This window comes from Charadrius vociferus, unplaced genomic scaffold (assembly GCF_000708025.1).
Source record: "Charadrius vociferus isolate BGI_N301 unplaced genomic scaffold, ASM70802v2 scaffold356, whole genome shotgun sequence".
Classification (NCBI taxonomy): Eukaryota; Metazoa; Chordata; class Aves; order Charadriiformes; family Charadriidae; genus Charadrius; species Charadrius vociferus.
In genome coordinates, this window is record NW_009648717.1 from 2,336,362 (window position 1) to 2,361,658 (window position 25,297).

Sequence of the window (25,297 nt, forward strand, 5' to 3'; positions counted from 1 at the left end):
GGAGGATTTGAGAAAGGAAATATGTTGTCTCCTTAGCATCTTAAACACAAACTAAGAATTGATATGTATTTACTTTTCTGATGTCTATGTAAAGTCACATGCAAGCATGCATGTATGCATGCAGCCACACACACACACGCTAACAGCATGGCAAAATAGAACATCTAAAGGCTCTGCATGGCTTGTCGCCCTTTTTTTATTACATGCTTCTATAGAGGGAACAGCAGCCTGGCAGAAACTAACAACTAACTGGGCTTCACTGGGGATATTAACTTCCTCTTCGCTCCAAACAGGAATGCTCCAAGACTAAAGCAGGAATCTGTAGCAGTCTGATGCTGCGGCAGTAACAAAAAGCTCACGTGACTCCTTCACTTTTAAGCAGTGTGCCTTTAGTCACCTACAGTTTTCCTAGAAGCTATTTCTTTCCAGGGAGACAAGACGGATGTCAGAATTGGGGTTTTTTTAAACAAATATGACAAAGTAAAGTAGCATAGCTTCTTTAAGAAGTCCTTTATTAAAACAGAGGACTAATTTTCAAAAAATAAAGTTATTGCTATTAGAAAGGGATGATTCCAAGGTCCAGGAAAAACATTCGCTACATTATTCCCAAGGAAGTTACAGTCTTAACTTACTCACTTCCTCTCTAGGCTAATCTTTGTGGGTGTAAACATTTTGGAAAACAATATTATAAATCACACTCACATGATCTCAGACCTTCATTTGATTTAATGTTGACATTTTTAGGTGTGATGTCTATCTGTCCTTCAGCAGTCCCCTTCCAGTTTGACATTTGAACATTCCATTTACAAACTTAGATAATATAAATTTAACTTGGAAACAAAAATTGTAAAAAGTATTTGAGAAAGTGAAGGACAGGTGATTATCCAGTCAAACACTGAAATGCAGTGTTATTTTTCCCCACAAACACTGAGCCCTTTGACTGAGAAACAGGGTCCACAAGATAAAATTCAGAGCATGGTTGCCAGAATCCTTAAAGCAAGGCTATCTTCCACCAAATAAACATAGCATCTAACCCTTCCAAGTGTTCTTGATCATACATACTGTTAGTGATAGGCAGCCAAAACATGATTTTTAAACACATTCTGCAGGAGAATATTGTTCACTTTCTTTCCTTTGTTAGGGACTGAGAGGCTTAGTGTTAGCTACTGCCTTGTCAGAACACAGACGGTAATAAAACAGTAGGTAAAGCACATTAGTCCCTTTCAAAAACTCAACCAATTCTTCAACTGCTGGTTATTTTTTATTATTATTAATTTTTTAATTTATTATTATTTCCACCAAGGGTAACAGGTTATGCCACTTAAGGAACGACTCCAAAATCAGCCGTTTTCCTCTGACCTACTTTCATTTAATTAGAATTGCAGGTTCCAACCACTCACTTAACTGTTGATAGCAGAAGAATATATAAACACATCATAAATATCACAGAGAAAAGCAACTATCTTTGGAAAGGCTAAGGCAAGCAATGCATCCTTACCTTGCTGCTGCTGCTAAGAGGTTCTTGGCATTAGGAGCTCCAGGATCAACAGAGAGAGACTTGGCAGCTAGTAACAACTTGCTGGAAGCCATAGAGATGCTCTTGAGGTTACCTATTACTTGAATCTGGTCCTCTTTAGTCTGCAAAGCCACAGCAGCATAACATTAAGTGCAGAGTTTGCAATAAGAGCGTGCTAAAACCGCATTTGGAAACCCAGTTTGTTTATCCACCTGAAACCACTGACATGCTGGGGACCATAGTCCAGACAAGGAGATGGACCAAAACCTCTGTTCACCCGGACAGGTGCCTCTAGCTTCACTTACATAACCGAAAAAGAAACCCATATCACAAATAGCTTGGGTCCTAACAATAGCAGTATTCACAAATGAGCAGTGGAGAAACTTTACTACTTGTTGAACAATGCTTTTGTTGTCAAGACTCTCATGTGTCTCTGCCTGGCACAACTGATCCACGTTATTCAGTCAGTGTACACTGTCTGTATTCTAGCATCCTCTGTGTAACCCACTGGGTCTCTAGCATCTAACTGGGATTACTCACACACAAAGATCCCTCACGAAAGTCCTCTATCCCAACAAAATATGTTTCTGTAAGCCTACTTTAGTAAACATTTTAACTTGGATGTTCTATTACTTTAAAGCATTGCTTGAAAAGGAAAACCTGCATATACATACAATTAACAGGAAAGTACATTATTACAGCAAATAGCTGTGACTAGATTCTTCTGTCAATGATCAGTAGAAGTGAATCCATTCTTTCTAATGGTCTGTTCAAGATTCTATGTAAAAAGGTGGCATGTTACTCAGCTGATGTGAATATTTTTTCTCTGTATTTACATTCTGCTTCCTCCCTACCCCCTCATTTTGTTGGGCATCCAAAATACCTGGTATTGCTTCTGTTCAGGGCAAATAACTAGACACAGACAGAAAGCATTCCCTTTTGAAAGATCAGCCGTTAATAACTAAGATGGCTATCACCCCCTACATCAGCAGGATAAGCAAATCAGCAAGGGCCACATCAGCAGCGGCAGGAATTCCCTTTTCAAATAGCTATTTGCAGTATCATTTCTACCTTTGCCTTCACTGAATTCCCTCAGACAAAACATTCTAAAAGTCAAGGAGGCCCATGGCTAAAAAGAGAGTCAGATACCTAATTCTTACTCTGTTTCAGGGAATCAGCTGATATTTGGTGCCTAACTCACTTCATGGATCTGGAACCTGAATGATTAAGTTTTGATGGAGAATAACCAGCAGTCATTGTCTGATCTCTCTACTCAGTTTTATCTACAAAGCATCTGCTCTACAAAGACACTTCATAAATGACTTCAAAGGACTGGCACACTCAAGACTTTCTGGCTACTTTTCTTTCAGCAATCCTTTCTTAGGTTTGCAAGTTCCTCCTACTAACTAGGGCAAAAGAGTCTGCAGATTCTTTTCTTTGCAAGTCCTCCTAACTCACCTGGTACACAACCCTTTTTTATACACTGACATTTCTTAGTTAAATCATCTCCAAATAACCAAATAGTGTAATTCAGTATACCTAACTCAGTAAGATAAAATGAAGAAGATATCTACAACTTCAAATGAGTCCCTAGACTACTGGGAATAAGCTAGGTAATACGTGACAACATTCTTGATTGTTATCAAACTCATCAGAATAGAACTCGGCCAGATTTTAAAAATCACTAAACAGAAGTCGAAGGGCTTGTTCTCAGATCCATGGCATTTTAACCAGCCCTCTTCAAATGCTTGTTCCACCCTGCTTGTTCTACACCAGCATGGACCACAGAGCAATATCCGGTCTAGATTTTAAATGCACCTTTTCTTCTGCCTACTTAATGCATTTGAAAATTAGCAAAGAAAAGTGCTAAATTTTGAACAGTGTTCACATAAATTATGCTTCATGGTAGTTCTACCAAAATAGAAGCAACTCTTTCTGTAAGCTTTGAGAGGTTCAGTACACATTTGTACCTTCAGATATACAGCTGAAATAACAGCCCAAACTAGACAGAGGAGTATGAAGTCATATTTCTGACTGGGCATAGGAACAAATATCAGTCTCCTGCATAAAAAGCAAATGCTGAGTTGACTTTACTCCAGATAACCAGTTATGGATGACTGCTTTGTAACAAACGTCACCTGTCATATTTGGATAGGTTCACACTAAATTACTGTACTGCACTACAAGACAACCAAGATACTGCACTGCAAGATACTATGCCAAATATAACCCTTGGCCACAGCTGGCAAGATAAAAAAAACTTACTTGCGCTTGGCCAGCCATTTCAATACCAGCATCAAGAAATTCATCAAAATCATCGCTGAATTTTCCAGAGGCTGCAGCCAGTTCCCCACTTTGGCCCCGTGTAGCATGGACAACTTCTCCTGCTGACTGATTCAAGTCTGCTGCTGCCTGGTTCAGTTCACTCTGAGCTTCTTGAAATGACTTAGAACTTGGAGGTAGCTGTAAGAGACCAAGCGCTGCATTTTATTTTCCAGCACGTCACACCAGCCCTTTGCAACTGGAAATTTCAACACAATTCAAGAACACTAAATGCAATACAGTCGTGAGATTCACATTAAAGATAGAATAGAGTACTGCAACTGGGCTGCTAGTGATTCAGTTCTGAATGCAGAATAGTCCAACTATGGGACAACTTATCAACCAGAAATCTATACAACCACCTTAGTCCTGCAGTTTCTTTCAAGGGACAGACAAGTCTGTAAGCCTTTAGAGGGACAGAGATGGCAATAACTATTTTATTGTTCAACTACGAAATTCGAAGTGAGGAACTCAAGTGGCAAAAGTTGGAGAGTTTTGGTCTCCAAGTCATCATTTACTTCCACAAACAAGCTTTCCAAAACACCACACAAGTATTGGCAGCTCTTCACAATGACTTTAAACTCCTGACCTGGTTTTACCAAAAGGCATTGCACAGACATATCAAAATACATTCCTTCATTCACAGGGTACCAAGATCACTGGTAGGTGCAGAAAAAAGTTGTTCAAATCATATAATGTTCCAGGAAATTACCAGCGCACAAAGGGTGTTTTATGACATGGACGTCATTACACATAAATGTAACAATTCTTCTCCTTGCACAAAATTACCATAGATGCACCAAACATTTTTTGACCGACCACAATGCTCCTTAAACTGAACTGACCACTTCTATATAGGAAATGGATTGTACCTTTTGAATTTTCATATTCTTCAAATGTTAAGTCACAGTTGGCATTTTCAAAAAAACAAATGGTGATCTCTGACAACTTTAATAGTGCCTTCATAAACGACAGACACATTTTACCTTTCCCATAAACTAGAAGAACACCATTTCAACCAAAGTAGCAGCTACTTAAAGTTGCATAAACTTAACAACACTTACATAAAGTACACTTAGGGCACATTTACTACGTAATAATTTGACTCATGGGGAACCTAGATCTGCTTTTCTGTTCTCTGACATTTATTTCTATGTTAAAAGACATCTCACCGAATCAACAAGGAGCTTCTTGCTAGATTCCCCAATACTCTTCAAAGCCACATCCACATCCTTTTGTCCAGGCAGACAATTCACACAGTTATTCAAGGAGTGAGACACTGCTTTTGCCACCTACAACACATAAGTAAACACATAAACACCAAGAAAGGCTTAAGTGGTCATTTATCTAATAGGAGGCACATTCTGTAGCCAGCAATTCCTGCATTCCAACTCTAACAAGACCAGTTTTGAGGCTTCTCTCTTTCTTGGTTTGCTCACCTGTAGTCCAGCAGTAGCAATTATTTATGCTCACCCATTTGACAGAATAGTGTTCGCAGGGCAGCTCCACAGCCGCTGCTGGCACCTGGGATAAAGGCTGCAGCACAGCAGATAAGGGAATGCCCCTGAAGTTACCCATACACTAATCACAGAAATCCTTGGCATGCTACTTTTTTCAAAGTCCTCATTAAAACAACTGTCTCCTCATAAGAAATTATTTAAAATACAGACCAATTATATAACTTTTCAAACCAGTAAAAAAAGAACATGTTACTTTTTGAAGTCTTCAAAAACAGTGGTGTCACATGTAGAAAACATGCATTAACTTTTTAAATATAACATGAATTCAGATCCTTCATTTGATAATGATCAGTTTAACAAGGGTTTCATTTTTGCAGTCAAGCAGCCTACCCAAATATGTTGTGGGTAAAAGCACTTAACTTCATCTCTGTATAAGTTTATCTTTCTAAAAGATGGTGCAAAGTATATTTTAGTCATCTGCATTGTTTAACATAAGCATGTTGATACTGTCTGACTCTTGCTGGAAGGACTAGAAAGCTGACTTTCCTTGCAGCCTTATTTTCTGTTGTTCTCTCTCATTATTTAATGATTCATTTCACTGGGTATTCGATAATCCATGTAGTTGTTCACACAGCAACTTACCTGGGCCAATCTCTGCTGACTGTCTGCATCCCCTGGTGCAGCCAGGGCCTGCTTCGCCTCCTGAATAAGCATAGCAGAGCCTTCCATGACATCCCTTGCTGAATCCAACATTGCATGTGCTGCTACAGGGTCGGTAGTAGATGCTGCAACCCCTCGTGCTGCCTGAGCCAAAGTCTTCAAAGCCTGAGCAGTCTCTCTGGCAGCAACTCCTGTGTTCAGATTTCATCAAGGATTCTATTAGTACCTTTAAAGACGATCTTTGAATTTAATGACAGATGAATTTGCAGGTAATGATCCTATTGCAAAATAACATTGCAAATGCAGTTTAAAAGAAACTCTTCAAACATGAACACATTTGAAATACGCAGCACCATTTGCTTAGAGAAATGCCTGTAGTGAAGCCATAAAGTAAATATTATACCCAAAAGACAAAGTTCCAGGCACAGCTCTACATCTGTGACTGAATCTTAGTGAAGCACTGAAAAAGAAGAAAATCTAAAACCTGGAAATGAGGAAAAACCTCATACTCCAAGCTATGGGGGAAAGTGATTTTCTGCAAGAACAGTGTACGTGACATCAGAGCTACATCATCTCAGCTACTTCTGAAAATGCAACTTTGGATTTTTTAGAGACTAGACACAGCAATAGCTTACGTTCAAGTAATTAAAAAAAATTAGAAGAGATTATTAGGGATGACATAACTTGATATAATCTAACGTCACTGTGAGTAAAAGCACATAAAAATAGCTGAATAAAGTCACAGAGAGGATGTCATGAAATTAGTTTCTGCGATCTGTCTGGCCAACATTATAGCATATTCATCAGCTCTAGCACTAAGGCGTAAAACTATATGAATAATGGTCCCATTCTTCTATTTTTGAAATTTAATTCAGTCCTTAATGAAAACCAATATAAAATATTCTTCTAAAAGAACTTAATTAGCACATAGTCTGGTCAACAACATATGCAATTAACGTAGGTGGTATATTTCAAGCGATAATGTTAAAATCATGCTACTCCTACAAAAAGAAAGCTATAGGAAAGGTTCACATTTGCTGTACAAGACCACTTGGTTATCCATATGCAGGCATTAAAATAAATTAGAATGTCCTAATATCTCTATTGGAAATACTTAGAAAGCTGGGACATCACAACCAAATATAAACACACAAAGTAGCCACATTAGTGTTGTAACACCAGTGCCTTTTAGCTTTTTCTCTTCCGATCAACTGATCATTTTTAAACACAGAAACTTTAGAAGATAGTGAAAAGCAAGTGATATTACATGTCAAAGTAAAGCCAAGCTAGGCAGAGAAACAGCACTCACTATGTTGCAGTTACAACCTTTCTATTTGATGAACCACAGAAAGCTTTCTACGTTCTTAATTTCAAGAAAATTTCAGGAAAAATATACACATTTTGTTTCCTTTATTTAGAGTACCAGTAAGCATCTTTTAAGTTTGATTTAATTTATCACAGCACCACAAAATAAAAAGGTATGATTGTTTTGCTTTCACTTTGGTGCTGCTTTCATCCCCTACAATGAAGTTTCCTCAGCTACAGTCTAGCATTAGTCATGTGATTGAAACATGAAAAAACCACTGTGACAGCTGCAGACAAGAGGGAATTATTAAATAGTGAATATAAGCTGTAAAGATTCTTTATCACAGAGAAACAGCAGTTTTGCATAACAAGACAGTATGAGATAGGAAATAGTTATATGACCTTTGAAAAGGAACTCATTGCTTTGCAAGATTTCCCAACAGGAGTCACCTTAATGCAATTACGTCTGCTTCAAATGCAAGTTACTGTAAGGTATGTAGCCCTGATGCACCTATATCCAAGGAAGTGGTAATTGCCATAATGCATTTTATCAGTAATATTTTCAAAAAATCCTACTGTAGCATTTGCTCAACAGCTTACAGAAATAAGAAGACAGAACATTTTACAATCTAAGAGTAAACCTTTTTTCCCACCTGCAGGGAGCATTTTCCTTATAAAGGAGGTTTTGGTTTCTAAAAAGTACAGGTACAAAACGAAATTGCAGAATCTGCGTGCCCACATTCCCTGTTGGCTTTAACTCAAACTATGCAAATGTGATCAACGAGTCAGAAAGACTAGCTGCATTATACATGCAAACTGGTAACATCTAGTACGAGATGCAGTTTTAAACATCACCAAGCTGTCCCAAGTATGTTTGCATCCTGTGCTTCAAAAAATATTCGAAGACCCTTTTACCCTTCTGAAATGATATAGCAACATTTCCAGTGGCACTGACCTTTAAATTGCATTACATTTTAGTTCTGTCCTTCACAGAGTTTGTGGCATCTATTTACAAAAACAACAGATGTCTCTATCTATTCTGATTACATACAGACACACATTGCAACACTATTCTTTTATGAAGCACATGATTTACATTAGCAATTCCTAGTAACTTGCCACAATTCACTATCAGCATAAAAAAAAAGTAAGCAATCCCTTGATTTAAGTAGTCTGTGGTAAGAAAACCTTCTATCAAGTATTCTATGAAAAACAGAGGTTTTGCAGAGACATTATGAATAAAACACTACCTGTGTAGTGCTCATTGCCTTGAGCAGCACAAGTTAACAACTGGGCCATTGATGAACCAACTGCTTTGGACGTACTTCCCAGGTCCTGAGCGCATTTCTCAAGCTGTGAAAAATTGCAAAGGAAAAAATTCTTTGTTTAAGCTCAACTAAAACACACCTGTTTTTCAAACAATATGAAAAAATTCCTCATTCCACAAAACCCAAGGTTTTACCTCAGCTACCAAAGACACACAGAGTTTCTCTGAAATCTGATTAGCATGTTTTCCATGTCCATGAGGAAATAAATTAACATATTAGATAATACAAACAACAAAACTATTTTATAATTAACAATGGAAATCAATACCTTCATCTGAGCAGAAAGATGTTTTTGCCAAATAAACCATGTCACTTTCTACACCTACCAGGACTGGTAGTCTTAGAACTACTGAGTTCTCATCTTAGACACTTTGAAAAGAAATTTTTTTGACAAGAAAAGATCGAAACATTACCGCTACTAAATTCTAATTTGTACAATAGAGAAGGAGGCTCTACAGTCCTATGAGTAATTCTGGCACAGAACATGCTTCTGGTGCAGAAGGAATATATACTCTTTTCAAGAGAATTAGTGCAAAATCCTATCAGCATTACCATTATCCAAAGCCTCACGACTTGTTTTGCCTCTAATACTTAGAATTTTTTTAACAGCTAACTTTGTCTGTCTGTTTTTAAATGAAGAACATCCATCCTCAATTACAGTTTCTCCTGGGAGAGGTTTTAACTGTCCATCCACAGCTGCCATCTTCGCATCTTGCAGTTCATTCTTGAGTGTCTGGACTGTATTCAAAGCAGAATCAATTTCCATTGGGCCACATGCTTCATGAGCCTATTCAGAAATCAGATCAATATCACTGTCAGCAGCTGTAAGCCACTATCAGAAATAGTAAATGCTTCAAACATAATCTCCCCCTCCCAAAGTATTGCTTTAATGACTGTGGAGGCCATTGCAGGCACTTCAAGTGTTACACATCACGGATTCTAAACTCCTGCACAATATTCTTAAGTCGTAAACAGAGTAACACACTGCTAAGAGCCACCAGGGGAATGAGATGCGCTTAGCTGGGGTACACATACCTTCACACCAGGCAGTCCAAGTACTGTGAAAATAACTGCTGCAGTCCGGACTTCACCTTTGACAAATAGCCTAACTATGCATCATGACTAAAGGCACACTGAACCCTCTGATGTGGCAGCCCAAAATCACCAGTACCCGAGCTGGAAATTTTGACATTAGCTCAGGTGTAACCACCTATATGATAAAATCTTCTTCTTGGGCCCCAGTATACACACAAAAAGAAAGCTGACTTTCCACTCACAATTTTTATTTTTTTTTTAAACCCACACATAGTTTAGAAATCTGTGTGTGAAACACAGCCAGCCTCTGCTTCCCTGAATTTGAGAGATGATAGCTCCAGTTCACAATCACAATACTGACCACAGCAGTGCCATATTTGGGATCTCCCCAGCTTGGCAGGTGCATCCCCGTTCCCCACTTTCCTTCAGATGTAACAGCAGCTCAGAGCTTTGACGGGCTGCTCTGTGTATACCCTATCTCTCTGGCATGGAAAGCGTAGCACAAGCTTTTCAGTTTTCTTGCCACTTCTCCCTCCTCTTTCTATTATGACACAGAAGCCACCTTAGAGTCTGCGCAAACTGTGCACAAGAAGCAACACGGAGAAGTGAATGCTGCCTGAGCATAAGCCATTCCCCTGGGCCAAGCAGGAGTGAGCCTATGACCACCATGCAAGTCATCTTGCTTTAGCTGATCAAAACTAGTATTTACCTACCTTCTGGGATGCGGTTCGTAGCTCAGCTAAGCTGGTAGCAAGGTTCTTTGCACACTGACTTAGCTGCATTGCTGCTGCTTGATCAGTCACAGTGGGGACTGCAGCTTTAGCAGATGCCACCATTTTACTTCCAGGCTGTTCAAAGAAGAGCAGTGAACTCAATTGGTTTTATTAGCTCATTTTCTTTAAAGAAGGCTTAGGGTTCAATACACAAACTGCTTCCTGCATTCACACACTCATAAGATTTTTAGGTCTTCTGTAATAACTGTCTCATGCACTTTCCTGCCCCTTAACCATGCATCTTCTGGATCCCAGTCTTTTATTCATATGCTGCACCCTGTCATAATTCCACATTGCAGTGTCCTCTCCAGCAGGACTCATTTGTGCTTTACTAGTATTGTGACTACTTCATTGGTACCAATGTCTGCCTGAGGCCATTGAGTAGTCATGTAGACCACTTAAAAATATCTAAATGTGCAGTTTTGCCATTCAGCACCCATGTGGTACGAGCAAGTCCAGGTGGCACAGATGGCAAATTTGTCTCAATGTTTCTAAATATTAAACTCTGCCAAAATTCTACAAACTGAAAACTGTAATTCAAGCAATGACTCTTCACAGACTTTGCTGTTAATAAAATTAAAATACTTTGCTGATTCTCACCATGGTACACACATGCAGCCAGAGGGGAGATGGATCACTTTAATGACCATGTCATTATATGGAGAATTGGTTTCTTCTGTTTGTTTCTTGTAATGTCAACAGATACCCCGATAGTTTTGTTATCAATACTCAATATTATTTTTTTTTTGTAAGATGTTTTGGAAGAAACAGAGTCAAATTTGTCAAATTTTGTGTTTTGTTCAAAACTTCAATCAAGATCCATTAGACATGCAGACTAGTATCTAAAAAAACATAGTAATATTCCCTCTTATTTGCAAAAAGTTCTGGAGCTTGTTGCTGCAACACTAAATTTACTTTCACCAAGAAAGGTTACAACAGCATCTCACATATTCAGACCTCTGCTTAAAAAGATGCTGAATTCTCTCCATATTGTTCTTTAAACTCTTTCACAGAAGGCAAGTGCCATAGCAATGAATGTTTGTTCTCCATACACTTTGGTCTTTTATTGTCAATTTTGGCAGTTGTCACTCTCCACAGATTGAACATACTTCAGCCATCTGACCCAAGGAACTAAATTCTCCTTAGCTATAAGCTCACAGTCAGCGATGAATGTCTGTACATGGTTCTTAACAGTTTACTGCTTATTTATCACAAACAAAAACATACAGCACTAAGAAATGCTTTTTGCTTTGATGGAATCTACTGCAGTGATCAATTCATTTCACCTGAAGGAAGTTCTGGCTGGAATTTATTAGAGCAAGCTGGGCACTGAGATCTTCTGCCTGAGCTTGACTTCCTCTTACACCCTGCACCAACTGAGGAATGTGGTCTGCAACATTCTATAATAAACAAAGGGAGAAGCTTTTAGTAGATAAATAAAGACTCCAAATCCTACGACACTACAGCAAGCCCTCTCCCCACCCGCCTTAAAGACAACCTGTAGTATTCACAGGTACAATACTTGTGCCTTCACAGAATTTAAGGATTCCATAAAACTGAATTAATACATGATAGGACTTCTCAGAGACATTCTACTTCTACTTAAGAAATCTTTATTCAATCTACTCATCGGTTCAAAGTTCCTACAAGACAATTTAAGATTTTTCTGCAAAATTATGTACACAAAGTATTCTGAAATACTTCCTTTGCATGTTCAAATGCCAGCAGTGGAGGAGACAGATTTTTCAACAGGATGTCTTGCTTTCAGAATAACAATGTCTTTTACCCACAAGCACCTCAGCTCACTTTTACTTGACTTCTAACAATACAAACTTTACAGTATGGTTGGAGCATTCTGAAGTGTCTATTGCTAAAACTTTATTCCCGGACTGCCCAGATTCATGCTCCTTGTCTATGCATTTCACAGTAACACTTACTTCAGCAGTGCAATACTAATTTAATTCTTTTTCCCCCCAAAAAAGTAAAATAGTAAGTATCTCATCTTCTCTGCTACCTAATAAACCATCAAGATCAAATTAGAATGAACTGTAAACAATGCAGTGATTCAGCTTTGTGTAGGTTTTTTTTTAGTTCATACTGAAATAGCAGCTCCCTTGAACACAATCTTGAGATGTACTTGACCTACCTTATTTAATTTCAACATTTCTTAGGAATACCACCATGAAAAGAAATAATTGTTGAATGTTAATGTGGCTTTTCATGATGCCTTCTTTAATGTTTTTTTTCCTCGTTCCCTACATAACTGCTAATCCATCCAGAAGAAAACCCTTTTGCATTCTATTGTCTTTTTCAATTTTTGTTTAAATGCCATTTCTTTAAAAACCCTGAAGAAACATTAGTCAGAGCTAGACAGTAAGCTGCCAAATGTAGCTAAACACAAAAAAGAACAGCATCTCACCAAACTCCGAGTTCTAGCTTGGAACTATAAAAACGTGCTTGACTTCAGGCATACCACAAAATCTGAGGTCTTGGCAGCTTTAAATTCAAGCCAGGAAATCACATTAACCCCATACATAGTAAAGTCCATAACTTACTTTCTTTAACAGTAACATTTAAGGTTCCAGCTGCTTGTAGGCTGAACATCAGAACAGCAGGAGCAGTGTTGTTAGATATATAACCAATTATATAACCCATACATTAAAATAAGGGTTTCACTCCATTATAGTATAAATCACTGTTGCTACTCCATCCTTTGTTGCGGAAAATTCAGAAGTTGCCTTTATTCCATAGCAGACCTCAGATCTACATGCATCATTTGCACTTTTACTACATGTCATTTGACAGCCTGCTTTGATGATCATAGAGCTACTCACATGCTGAAGAGCACATGTGTGTGCTGAATGCATGACAGAATTCTTGCCAGGGTACAAACTTCTGAGCAACTAGACCCCTCCGCAGAGTGCTTCTAGCATAGCTGCTGACTGATTTGCAGCCAAACTTTTACTTAAAGCACTTGCTTCAGGTGAACTGGTTGTTACTCAACAGGTACATGCTGAGATTTATAAGCCTGTCCATCCCTTCTAGTAAGGTGTTTGCAAGTGCATGCGTAACAGGCAAGTACTGCATTGCACTTACTATAGCTCAGCTTTTCTAAGTTCTCCATACAGTCACGCATGGAAGCTATGGATAATAAAATAAATGAGGGTTCTCCAGAATACATACAGATGAATGTGTGTGGTGTTGGCTTTGATTGTGGTTTTGGGGTTTGTTTTCTTCTTTTGAAGTTGCAACAGTATTGCTATAGAAGGTGATCTTCGGTTCCCCATAAAGCAGAGTTCAAGAGTCATTTGTCAGTGGGTTGTGATATGTTTACCTTACAGCTCTGCACAAGTTGCTGGTGGGCTGCTGTGTTCTTGTTTGAAACAGCTGCATTCTGAGAAGCTGCAATAGTCTGAGTAGCAGCAGCTGCAGCTTGTTTAGCTGCAATCTTTGGAGAAAAAGAAACAGAGTTAAATCAGTGGTAAAGGTCTGAGTAATTCAGAAGATGAAATAGATATCATAGATAACTTTGTTAGTAACAACTTTGACAGATTAATACGTTATACCCTGTGTTTAATTTGATTTGCCTTAAGGAAACTTGGCATTGCTCTTCTCTCAAGATAAAAATGAGCTGAACGCAGTTATGCATCTCTAACTTGCTAATAAAGAAAAAGGTGGAACTAGAAGGATTCTAAGCTCTTACTCTTTCATAGCTTAGGTTGCAATATGACCAAAAGAAGCCAATTACAGAGAGCAGAATTAGCTCCTTGCAAAGAAGGCCAGAGAAAACAGGCAAAGTACACTTGGTGCTTCACACTGCTACATTAACACCTGTGGCCAAAGACACAAGAGAGCCAACTTTTACCGAGATTGCTCTATGGCAAAAGTAAAGATAATAAAATGATGCAGAGGTACAGAATACTGGTATTAATGAGTCTAAAAACGCTGAGAAGACCTTCTTCAAATATCTAGGAGTCTTATTATCAACCTCTTCTTATAACAAAATTCAACAATTTATCCAAGGTATTCCAACATGTTGCCCAATACTTTCCTTTAATTAGCACACTAAATACAATCAAACATGAAGTTCATTCTCATCATTACATGTTTCACTCCTTTGTAAGGCAGTATATGTTATAACACCTAAACAGAAAAAGCCCTTTCCATATAGCTTTCTTGCACACAGTTAGAAAGTTGAGACAGCAGCCTTCATTTCCTAAAATACTCCTGATTTTTGGTTCTAGCCAGATACAATAATTTAAATGCACTTCTGGAACATTGTTACCTACTTAGATCTTGTTTGTCTAACCTCATTGTACTTGAATCAGACTACTGTAAAACCACAGTTGGAAACTAGGAATTACAAAAGCCTTCTTTTTTTAATCTGTCTTTTCTACATTTTAGCTGAGAATGGGAAAAATCAAACCTTGCCTACAAGACAAACTTCAGAGATATTTTATCCTTAGTGTACAGTAAACTGCCTTTCTCCCCCTTGGCTGTGCTACCAGCTATGATGTATCTTTTCACTTTCATTTCTGCTTCTTTTATTCTCTGAGTAAATTACCACTTCAATTGGATATGGTGCAGTTCAACATATCTTTGTATGGAAGTTTACATGAACTCTGGCAGATATACTAGTAAAACCACCAAAAGATATTATGTGCAAATGAGAGATCATACAGAGAAATTAAAACACTAATGAAGTGATTTCAGCTCAGCTGTTCGAAACCTCAGCTGTTCTAATTTTATGACTAAGCCACCATTAAATGCCTTCCAAGTCAAATTCTTACACCAGCTTACTACATCAGTGATAGAAGTTGTTCAGTTTTATGAGGATTACAGTATCACATGCTGGCATCTCTAATTCCAAGCCTTATACTCTGGAACTGATCTTACAGTGCTATCATTCTATGCTTAGCACTCTTCCTGAAATATGCATTTCTACTTGCTCGAAATTATCTACAGGTACAAATTATCAAAACAGAGTAAACTGAAAATTCAATAATATCTATTTTCCAACCTCTAATCTGTTGACAATTTTCTTCTTGATGGCATTCTGTGCAGCAGCATTTGTAGCAACCCGCAGTCCCTCTGCTGCTTCTCTCAGACGCTGCTGTTGATCCTCATTTTCAGGATTGGCTGCAGCTCCCTGCACAAAATTTCAGAGCAAAAAACTTAAGCCTCAATAAAAGTTCCTGGAGAAAATGTAGATCACAGAATTGTTTGGATTGGAAGGGACCTTAAAGATAACCTAGCTCCAACCCTCCTGCCATGGGCAAGGACACCTCCCACTAGACCCAGGTTGCTCAAATCCCCATCCAGCCTGGTCTTGAACACCTCCAGAGATGGGGCATCCACAACCTTTCTGGGAAACCTGTGCCAGTGACTCACCACTCTCACTGTAAAGAGTTTCTTCCTAATATTTAACCTAAATCTACCCTCTTTCAGTTTGAAGCTATTACACCTTGTCCTATTGCTATGCTCCCTGATAAAAGAGTCCCTCCCCAGCTTTCCTGCAGGCCCCTTCAGGTACTGGAAGGCCGCTATAAGGTCTCCCTGGAGCCTTCTCTTCTCCAGGCTGAACAACCGCAACTCTCTCAGCCACTAAATTCTGTCTGGCCTTTAGCTTTCCTACCCTGATCCATGGCTGCTCGGACATTTCCCTGTATTCCTCCCAGGCTACCTGCCCTTACTTCCACCCTCTGTAGGCTTCCTTTTTGTGTTTGTCCAGGAGGTTCCTTGTTCATACATGCAGGCCTGCTGGCGTTTTTGCCTGACTTTCTCTTTGTTGGGAGGCATATCAAGATGAAAATCAAGGCTTTAGTTCCAGACAGTGTCTGCTACATCAGCTTTTATTTTCCTTATATCTTAACCAAAGTTAGAACATTAAAATGTTACAAGCCTTTAGAGCTGAAAATTCATTGCTAGTGCAAGGTTCTTACTGTATATGTTACATACTTTGACGAAAGGAGCTGAACGTTTGCTTCACATACTACTTCAGGTGCTTGGGAAAAAAGCCTTTGTAAACTTCTTCCACTATGATCTACAGTAATGTACTTTGATTATATGACTGTAGGTTTTCGGAAAAAAAAAAAGTTTAAAACTCCTAATTCAATATGCCTTTCAGTAAACTGCTGTCCAAACCTTGAGATTTAACACAGTAGGCTTTTTCCATTTGAAGTCTGAGAAAGTACTGGAAAGTCATGGATATGCTCTGTGGCCAGGCATATGGGCCTCCTAGAGCCCTAGCAGAATGGCTGGCCCTGATCTGCAAAAATCATTTAAGTGCAGGATGTGGGAAAAAATTCAAAGAACATATTCCTCCCTAGTATTTAAATAGGTTTCTAGTACAGAAAGGAAACACAAGGTTAGATATTTGCCTCTCTTGTGAGAACAGGGTAGGGGGGAAACAACACAGGGAAGATTCCCCAGGTGGAGGAAACCGTTCCTAAAACAGAGCCAGAGTTGCTTACTTAACAGTTTTTGTGAGAGACGTTTGTAAGAGATTGCTATGGGTTTGCTGTTCCATTTGTACTGGTACACTGGTACAAAACTTGGCATCACAGTGGTTATGGCTGGCGGTAACTGCCCTAGATGGCTTGAGTCATGACTACCCTTGCACGCAAGTAAGTAAAGCAGTGCAAGAAAGGTTTTAAACCAAAAAAACCACCCAGGTAACTAATAAATTGTTTTTTCTGAACATACCTAGGATAAGTCATTAAATGCAGAGCATCGACAGGATAAGAAAAACCATCCCTACTATCAGCCAGGTCCTATCTATAATAGCCCACATACCATCTCTTCTTTGTGTATAACCATACAGTTCTCAGGTGACAGTTCTTTGTCACCCTGGTACCTTTGCAGCTTCAACCATGCGGGCTGTAGAATCTGCCAGGAGCTTTGCGGCAGCCAGGAGCTTCTTAGAGTTGTCCATGTCGATTTCTGCTTCGGCATCTGACCTCATGGCATTGACGAGATCAGAAGTGGCTTGAGCCAGTACCCTGGCCTGCCGGACCATTTCACCTGTGGTATACAATTACACTTTACTTTCTTTCTCTCTGCATTTCAGTTTCAGAAGTAATCTCAACAAGATGAAAATAAAGTTACATCTGCTGAAGTATTCTTTTGACTTGAAAATTATACAGAAGTAGTTCATAACTTAGAAGTTTCATTAACAAAACCTTGGATCACAACATAAATGAAAGTAACCGGTACAGTGGAGATTACGAAAAAACCATATTTGCATTCTAGATAGCAAGACAAAACCCCCAAATCAATACTTTCAGGTAATTTTGAATATACATTTTGGAGAAACTACTGGGCCAGTAAAGACTAATAGTCTTGCTTTCAAATTACAGCCAAGATTTCATTTCTTTAATAAAAACTACCTATCTTTCACCTATTATTTTGGGAAAGTTCTTTTGGGGAATTATCTTCTGTCTAATATAAACTAAATTAAGAAACCTGTCAGAAAAGACTCAGCACCAACTAGGTGGTCTTGGCCAAACATAAGGTGTATATTTAAGATACTGGAGTCACATTCTGGTCATGGTGAAGCACGAAGATGAAAGAGCAATGCTTCTGAAGTGGATACATACCCTTTCTAGAGCAAATTCATTTCGTCACTAAAACGTACACTTGAACTCCTGCATAACAGACTTGAACACATAAAGCTTTCAGCTTTCTTTAGGTTATCAAATCAAGTACGACATGTTTGGGTCTAAGGCCTCACTCTCTTCAAATGCTCTTAAAAAGTCATGGGAAAGAAAACCAAAGTAGCATTTTTCTAATGGCTCCTTTAGGTCACAGGTGGGCTTCAGAATTAAATGCCTTCTTACCAGGCTCCTTTGGTCAGGCATAGGCAAAAAAAATAAAGTTTTCTAGCTGTTACCAACTATTTCCCAGTATGCAATTTGCAACTAAATTTTTTGCTATAATGGTTAACTCAGCTCCCAGTCCAAATATTCCACTTGAAAAAAATCCCTTTAAACATCCTTTCTTACAGTATTAAGCCAGTAAATCAAACAGAAAGAATAACCTGCTTGGGCAATAATACAGCAGTCACAAGACAGAGCCTCTTTGTTGTTAAAATTGCAACCGCAGGAGTGCAATGCTAATTCGGAAACACTGACTGGAATCTGAACGCCTTCTACTAAAAATTAAGTATTGCGCAACCAGATATTTGACCGTGAATGGCAAATAAACGCTATCCAATATCATCTTTTACTGCACCCTTCTATATAGAAGCTGAATGATAAGTGACAGCAAAAAAATTTGACATGCTTTCTTGTGCACATCTACAGTAATTAAATTCCTTAGAATAGCTACAGAGAATTAGAAAACTTTTTCCGCAGTTTTCAATTGGAAAATTAGGAGTGGTTTAGCAAACATTCCTGTGCATCTCAAAAAATTTAATCACTCGTTTCTCATAAAGAAGATTCTAGGGTCAAAATAGACATAGAATTGCATTAATTACTTCCCTTCCTCTAGAGGATTGCTGCACAGCTGAAATGACAGTTTCTTAAAATAAGAAGCATCCAAGAGTTTTACCTCTTAAACAACACCTAAGATGACTCTACAAGAAAAGATCAGTTTGTTTTTATTAACTGTAACATGAATACAACCCTGACTAAAATATTTACTTTACTGGCCTTGTGTTTATATAACTCGAAAGAAAAGACCAAAACCATACCATTCACCTTTACTGCTTTTAAAAACTGATCCCATTTAAAACTTCCTTTGAATTGTCTTGACTTCAAGTTGATACTGCCTCTTTATGGTGTTCTACCTCATGACACTTATAACTACTGAAATGTCACCGTTCTAAGTAATTTACCGGTTCTTTACTAAAAATTCATGTTGGATCAGTTAAATGTTAGGCATCTCAAGTTTTGGTTGGTTCTAGAAGCTGCCCGTTCAGAAATGTTGTAGGAAAAAGCAGAAGTTTCAAAACCTACAACAAAATCTAAGCATAATAAAATCAATCACTAGCAAGTATTCGCTCAGGTACTTGGCTTCATATTTGGAGGTGAGAAATTGCTACACAATTCTGTGAAGTTAAAGCAGTGGCAAAAACCAGACAAAATACTACAGTGATCCTTTAGCATGATATTGATAGTTTTCACAGAATAGTCATTCTATGTAGCACACGGCTATGTGCATTTTGCTAGTTTAATGTTATGGGTTGAATGACTACCCATCAAAACATCAGTAGCATAGAAGCACAGTAATTTTCAGAGAAGGTTTTTGACTTGCATTATTTGAAATGTGTACATCTCTGAATCATGGAAAGGTATGGTCCATCGGAGAAACTTACCAGCATCTCCCATCGAACTGAAAATACTCTCTGTGACACACATGATGGTATCCGTAGCCTGGTCATAGCGTCCAATGGGCTCTCCCCTGCTCGCAAACTGGCGGACGTGATGCAAGAGGTCATTCAGGGCTTGGCTGACAATGCTGGCAGCTGCACTGACCTGCTTCAGTAACTCAGTGTCATCTGTGGCAGCCTGGCAGGCCCTCACACAGTTCTCTACTGAACGGTCTACCAGTTTCCCTGCCTCAATCAGCTGTTCCTGACACACTGGAGAGCTGATGGTAGGACTCACAACCTGTATGGGGACAGGACACAAAGCATTCAGAAAAGGCTTATTTGCAAGTTTCCTAACTACTAACAAGTGAATTGTCTACTACATTAGTTTTTAATCCTTAACTTATCTGTTTTCCCTAGACAGAAAACCCTGAAAGTGAGTTTTTAAAAAGGTAGCTTCAGACATTTAGAATAGGAATCTGGGCTCTCCATATCATTAACTTAATCTCAACTTAGATTCTGAGAACGGAGGCCCCCATCTTGCTTCATGCTTCTTCAGCAGCTGAACTGAACGAACACTAGACAGTGGTTCTGGGGAGCAGGCATGGGCCAAACTCCTCCAGAGTAAATACACCCACTGACACACTTCTGTACCCTGGAATTCCAAATAAAATGAAATCTTAATTGGAATTGGTCTTGTAAAGTCTTCTTCTTATCAGCCCTTTCTTTCTTTGTTTAAATAAAAGCAGTGCTTGGCACAAGCCAAAGAATGCTCTACTTCTGAAGCCGCAAGACAAGTAATAAACACTATAATCCACCAATTGGGAACAACCCTCCCCCATTTTGTTCAGGCATATCTGGACAGCTTTTAGCAATGGGAGAACTGTGCCTATCTTATGAGAAAACAGGATGCCACTGGGTGTCTTATGCCATGCTGAAAAAATTCGCAGGCAGTAAGAACATCCAAGTAAGTCCAAATAATGAAACTTCATACATATGCATTACAAAAAGCCCTTGCGTCCAGAAAAATAAAGGAGAAAATATTGAAAATTTAATATGTAATACTGGCTCTTAATTTTAGTATAAACTTTCTGGATGTTTCACAACAGTTGAATACCCATCTCCCTGCAAAAGACGACACTGCAGACTTCAAAAGCAGCATCCCAGTAGGAAATGCAAACTCTTATTTTTAAAATCAAATGAGCATTTTATTTATTTGTAAGTCAAAAAAGGTTGCAGAAGATGTAATGCTCCAGTTGCAGACTTCAGAATTTGAGGTCTGATCTCAACTCCTTTGCAATTTGCTTAGACTGAAAATCAGTACTTGGCCAAAAGCAATGGATCTATTAAAACAATTGGGCTACTGTAAATTAGTGCAAATACATTTAAAGTAAATGATCACCAACTCAATCTTATTTCCAGCAAGAACACCAACTTTTAATTATTTAGCTTTAAATGAGGTGAACCCATCCTAATTCTAGGATTGATTAGAAAACTTGCACAGTCCCCCAAGGCAAGCTGTGCTTCTTGAACTAATATTTTTTACTTTTTTATTTTATCAATATTAGAAATTTGTCAGATGGGCTCTGTTATCTGTGGAACCTTCTCTGGAGATTACAGCAACACCTCACATCACCTGGGCTCCTGACTGCCACTGTTATGGGCGAAAATTTATTAACCAACAACTTTGATATTGCATAAATCTAGAGCTATGATATTAAGACAGTGTATCGTCTGAGACCATGGAAAATATACAGAAGCATACACTCAAAACAATGCCTTGCCACCTCACAAACACTGCTAGCCTCACCTTCGCACAAGCCACAAGCTGGGAAGTAGAGAGTGCGCACTGTGTAGCGGCAGCAATGACCCTGTTCTGCAGGACTGTATCCTCAGCAACCTGTGCTACGTTCTTGGCCTTCAGCACTAACATGGCAGCAGCGTTTGCAACAGCTTTGGCCAGACTCATCAGAACATCCTGGTAAAATAAAGAGAAAACTCAGTCTTATGAACAAAAAGTATATGCTTTTTTATATTAAGATCAAGTCTCCCGAAGGTGGGAAGTTTTGTATCGAAACAAACATTTTGTTATGTGTAAAGCAGCAAACATGGCTATTACTCAGAAAATTTGACAGTTTTCTGTTCTCAGTAAAATTGCTTCTCTATTTACATTATCAAGTTACTGGACTGAATGAGTATGGACTGTCAAATTTTGAATTGGCTCAGAGTCCGTAAGAGCAAATCCCTGTCCCAAATTGCAACGTGCTTATCTTCACTTCCTGAGAATATCCTATTAGTACAAAAACATCTGGAGTTCACCACTAAACATATGACAACTTTCTGCAATAAGGATAACATCCTCAAGGAGCAAACTGCTCGGGGACAGACAGTACTTGAGTTAATACCAAATTCAAGTACTTAATTGTGCTTAACAGTAATGACAATTGCCACTCTATTTTTGAAAATGCCATTTGCAACCACAATATATCCTTGTCTCTCACGTAAATGTAACCCTATAAATTACTGCTCTAAAATACAACTCCAAATAGGTCTTAATTCCAGAACATTTGTCCCCTCATACAAAAAAAAGCAGTTAACTTTGAAACTGCAAAATTAAAACACACTCGTGTTAATTCCTGCAATGAAAAAAGTTAAGAAAATGTCTTTGTGTTTCCCCACTTAAAATGCTACATTCCACACAGTTCGGTTTTTTAGGGGGATGGAGTGCTCCTAATGCCTATATTGTTAAAATGACACAGCTTTCCTGTAAAAAGATACTACAGATACACTAATGCATAATTTTAACTTCAACAGCAGAAAGAAAACCTTGGATTTCAAAAATTAAGACACTAGTTTTCATTTTGTTTTTAGAATATGAAGGCATGATAAGCCATCATAAGGCATGATAGCTCCTTACCCACCTTCTCCAACACTCCATAGCACTTATAAGAATGTTTAGGTTCTTTCCCTTACCCAAGTATGAGAGGGCTGCAATACATACTCAACGAGGAACACAAATGCAAACTCTGATGAAACTTGCAGACAGATTTACTAGTGGATCAAGTGTCTAAAATAGCCTGCAAGATATATTAGTGGACATCTTGCATACAGTGTACTCCAGAGGTCTATCTGTAGCTGTAAACGATTTCCTCTTGGTTCTGGTGCAAACCTGCTCTTGGCATTGAATGAAAAAAACTCCAGACACGTTTTTTAGAAAGCACTTAAGAACAACGGTTTTAAACTGCTAATAGCTAACCCTGTTATTAAGTCATACAGGCATTACGATTTGGTAATTGATAACACTAATGATCTTAAAGAAATTACATTTGTAATACAATAATTTTCTTCACTCAGTTTACCAAAAGGTTGTGTAAACTCTTGGCTTATTTGCATACGTACAGACACAGCAAACACTTATGTGAAAACCACTGTATTCAACCAGAAGAAATACTCATTATTTAGAAACATTCATTCATTCTTCAGAAATACATGGCATAATAGGTCATTAGCTTGCAAAGGCAGTGAAACACAAGGAAGGGCAAGGATTGAAGTTGTCTGTGTGCATATCCAAGTTTTAATACACTGCTTCCCACAAAATCCCTATGGCATTCAGAATAATTGATTAAGATTATGCATGTCCCCCTGGAAAACTCAATTATAATCTTGCATCTGACACAATGTACTTAGTGAAGATAGGCAGAGTTTGTAAAAGCAAGTTGTTTGCTGTTCCTGATTTTCTGTGTCTGACTTGGTACTGTGTGATATAACTTGTGCTCCACTGCAACTGAAGCAAATGGGAACTGTGATTCAAACACATCAAGTGTGACTCAATGTCCAGAATTTTAGAGTTCAACAGGACATAGGGTATGTCAAATTAGCAGATCTCTGGTCTTCCATGCCAAATTTTGCACCTATAAAATAGAATGACATCCTACAGGAAAGCTATAAAAGGTATTATCTGTGCAACACTGAGGTACTGGAAGTCACCATAAAAGAAGCCAATGACGAACACCATGGTGAAAGTAAAAAGCAGAGTAGAACTTGAAAAGCAGACGTCTGACCAGCATGCGCCATGTATTTTAAACACTAGAGGGAGTAGAGTGTAAACAGCTCTCCATGAAGCAAGAAAGCATCTGTATGATGCACAGAATGAAGTAAGGGTTTCCTATGAAATCAGCACTCTGTGATTGTGTAATTAAAACCAATTTCATAATGGATTAACCTCAATTAGCATTGAGAAACTTCAAATCTAGCCTTTCCTAACTGCACTTTTGGAATCCTGGTTTTATGCAGTGGCCTCCTCATTAGTAAGCTGCACAGTTCTGACAGTGACAAGCAACCCCCTCGTTACCTGGAACCTTTCATCTGTTTCGTTCTCTCCAATTTGTCTCAGTAGCTCCCCGCTTGCTTGCCCAATGCTTCCAGCAGCAGTCAAAACTGTCTGTCGAGGCTGGAAAAATATAACGGTGAAATACATTAATTCAAAGGAAACAAGCTTTACTTGAATTTTAGATTTCCTCAAGGAACTTCTGCAATCAACATCGCTAAAAAAAAATATTACACAGCAGAAATACTTCAGGAAAATCTGTACTTTTCCACATGCACAACTGCATATCCGTATCTCAGGAGTTTCATCTAATTGCTCCCAGAGAACGTGTAAAGAATTTTGAAGAACTCGAACAGACATTGTTGTAATGACTCCAAGGATAATTAAGAACAGACAGTCAGTATGCCACCTGGTCTGAAACATGAGGAGATTTCACATTCTTCGAAACAAATACCTAAAGAAAAGAGATCTAAGGCAAACTGGCTGCAGACTCCAGCTAATAACAAACTGACCAAGATAGTCTGTACTGGTCAGTACAAATCTCACTTCTGGAAAACTACAACAGAGGGATAAACTTTTCGTTTTACATGTCAAAGTAGACAACGATAGAGAAAAAAAAATAATGACTGAGGATCTCTCCACTTCCAACCGAGTCATAGTACTGTTTGAAATTTGTTTCTAAAAGAGAATACAGTAAACTAACTATTTATTACACAAATCAATTAACCTCTGCACATAACACAGAACATTCTAATATCAAGGTGCAAGACTTCAAGGAATAAAGGTAGAGAGAGACGAAGGAAAAAGAAATAGTCAAGAGAACTGCTTGCACAGTGGACATTATATGGCACTGAGCAGGTGAGGCTTAGAAGCTAACGTCTCAAAAAAGCCAAAGCTGTGCACTTGAAAGAGGGAACCTGAAAAGTTTCCATCTACTCACCTCTCCTGAAGTAGGTTGCACAGCCTTCAGCAAGTCGGAGACAGCACTAGCCAACGTTCGAGCAGCTTTCAGGAGGTCTTCTCCACTTCCAACTTCGTCATCCATGAGAGCAGCAAGCAGTTTCACACCTTTAGACATCTCAGTGAGGTTGGAAGAGATGGTTGTAATTGCACATCCCACAGCAGTGTAATCAGTGTCAACTGGGTCCCCTGTAGAGCAAATGTTTTTTCATGATCAGAATGCTTTAGTGGTTAAAAAGGAAAAGAGGCAGCTACCACAAGCTAGACTTTGGTGAGAGACAAAAGAGACATTTCCAGATAG

At 38.6% G+C, this 25,297-nt stretch overlaps 1 protein-coding gene across 2 annotated transcripts in view; it reads right to left on the reverse strand.

The window, feature by feature from the left end:
- TLN2 (talin 2) overlaps positions 1-25,297 on the reverse strand; it is a 111,249-nt gene that overhangs the window by 60,586 nt on the left and 25,366 nt on the right. Inside the window, exons 15-29 of one of the 2 annotated variants that reach the window (XM_009886691.1) lie at positions 24,977-25,185; positions 24,061-24,159; positions 21,520-21,687; positions 19,716-20,010; positions 17,256-17,422; positions 15,420-15,548; positions 13,734-13,847; positions 11,686-11,799; positions 10,340-10,474; positions 9,250-9,378; positions 8,514-8,616; positions 5,941-6,149; positions 5,011-5,130; positions 3,782-3,979; positions 1,499-1,638 (exon numbers count right to left, since the gene is read on the reverse strand). In XM_009886691.1, the coding sequence (XP_009884993.1) occupies positions 1,499-1,638; positions 3,782-3,979; positions 5,011-5,130; positions 5,941-6,149; positions 8,514-8,616; positions 9,250-9,378; positions 10,340-10,474; positions 11,686-11,799; positions 13,734-13,847; positions 15,420-15,548; positions 17,256-17,422; positions 19,716-20,010; positions 21,520-21,687; positions 24,061-24,159; positions 24,977-25,185 (2,329 nt within the window). Of the gene's footprint in view, positions 1-1,498; positions 1,639-3,781; positions 3,980-5,010; positions 5,131-5,940; positions 6,150-8,510; positions 8,617-9,249; positions 9,379-10,339; positions 10,475-11,685; positions 11,800-13,733; positions 13,848-15,419; positions 15,549-17,255; positions 17,423-19,715; positions 20,011-21,519; positions 21,688-24,060; positions 24,160-24,976; positions 25,186-25,297 lie in introns of both variants that reach the window. The other variant, XM_009886690.1, reaches the window with a different exon arrangement.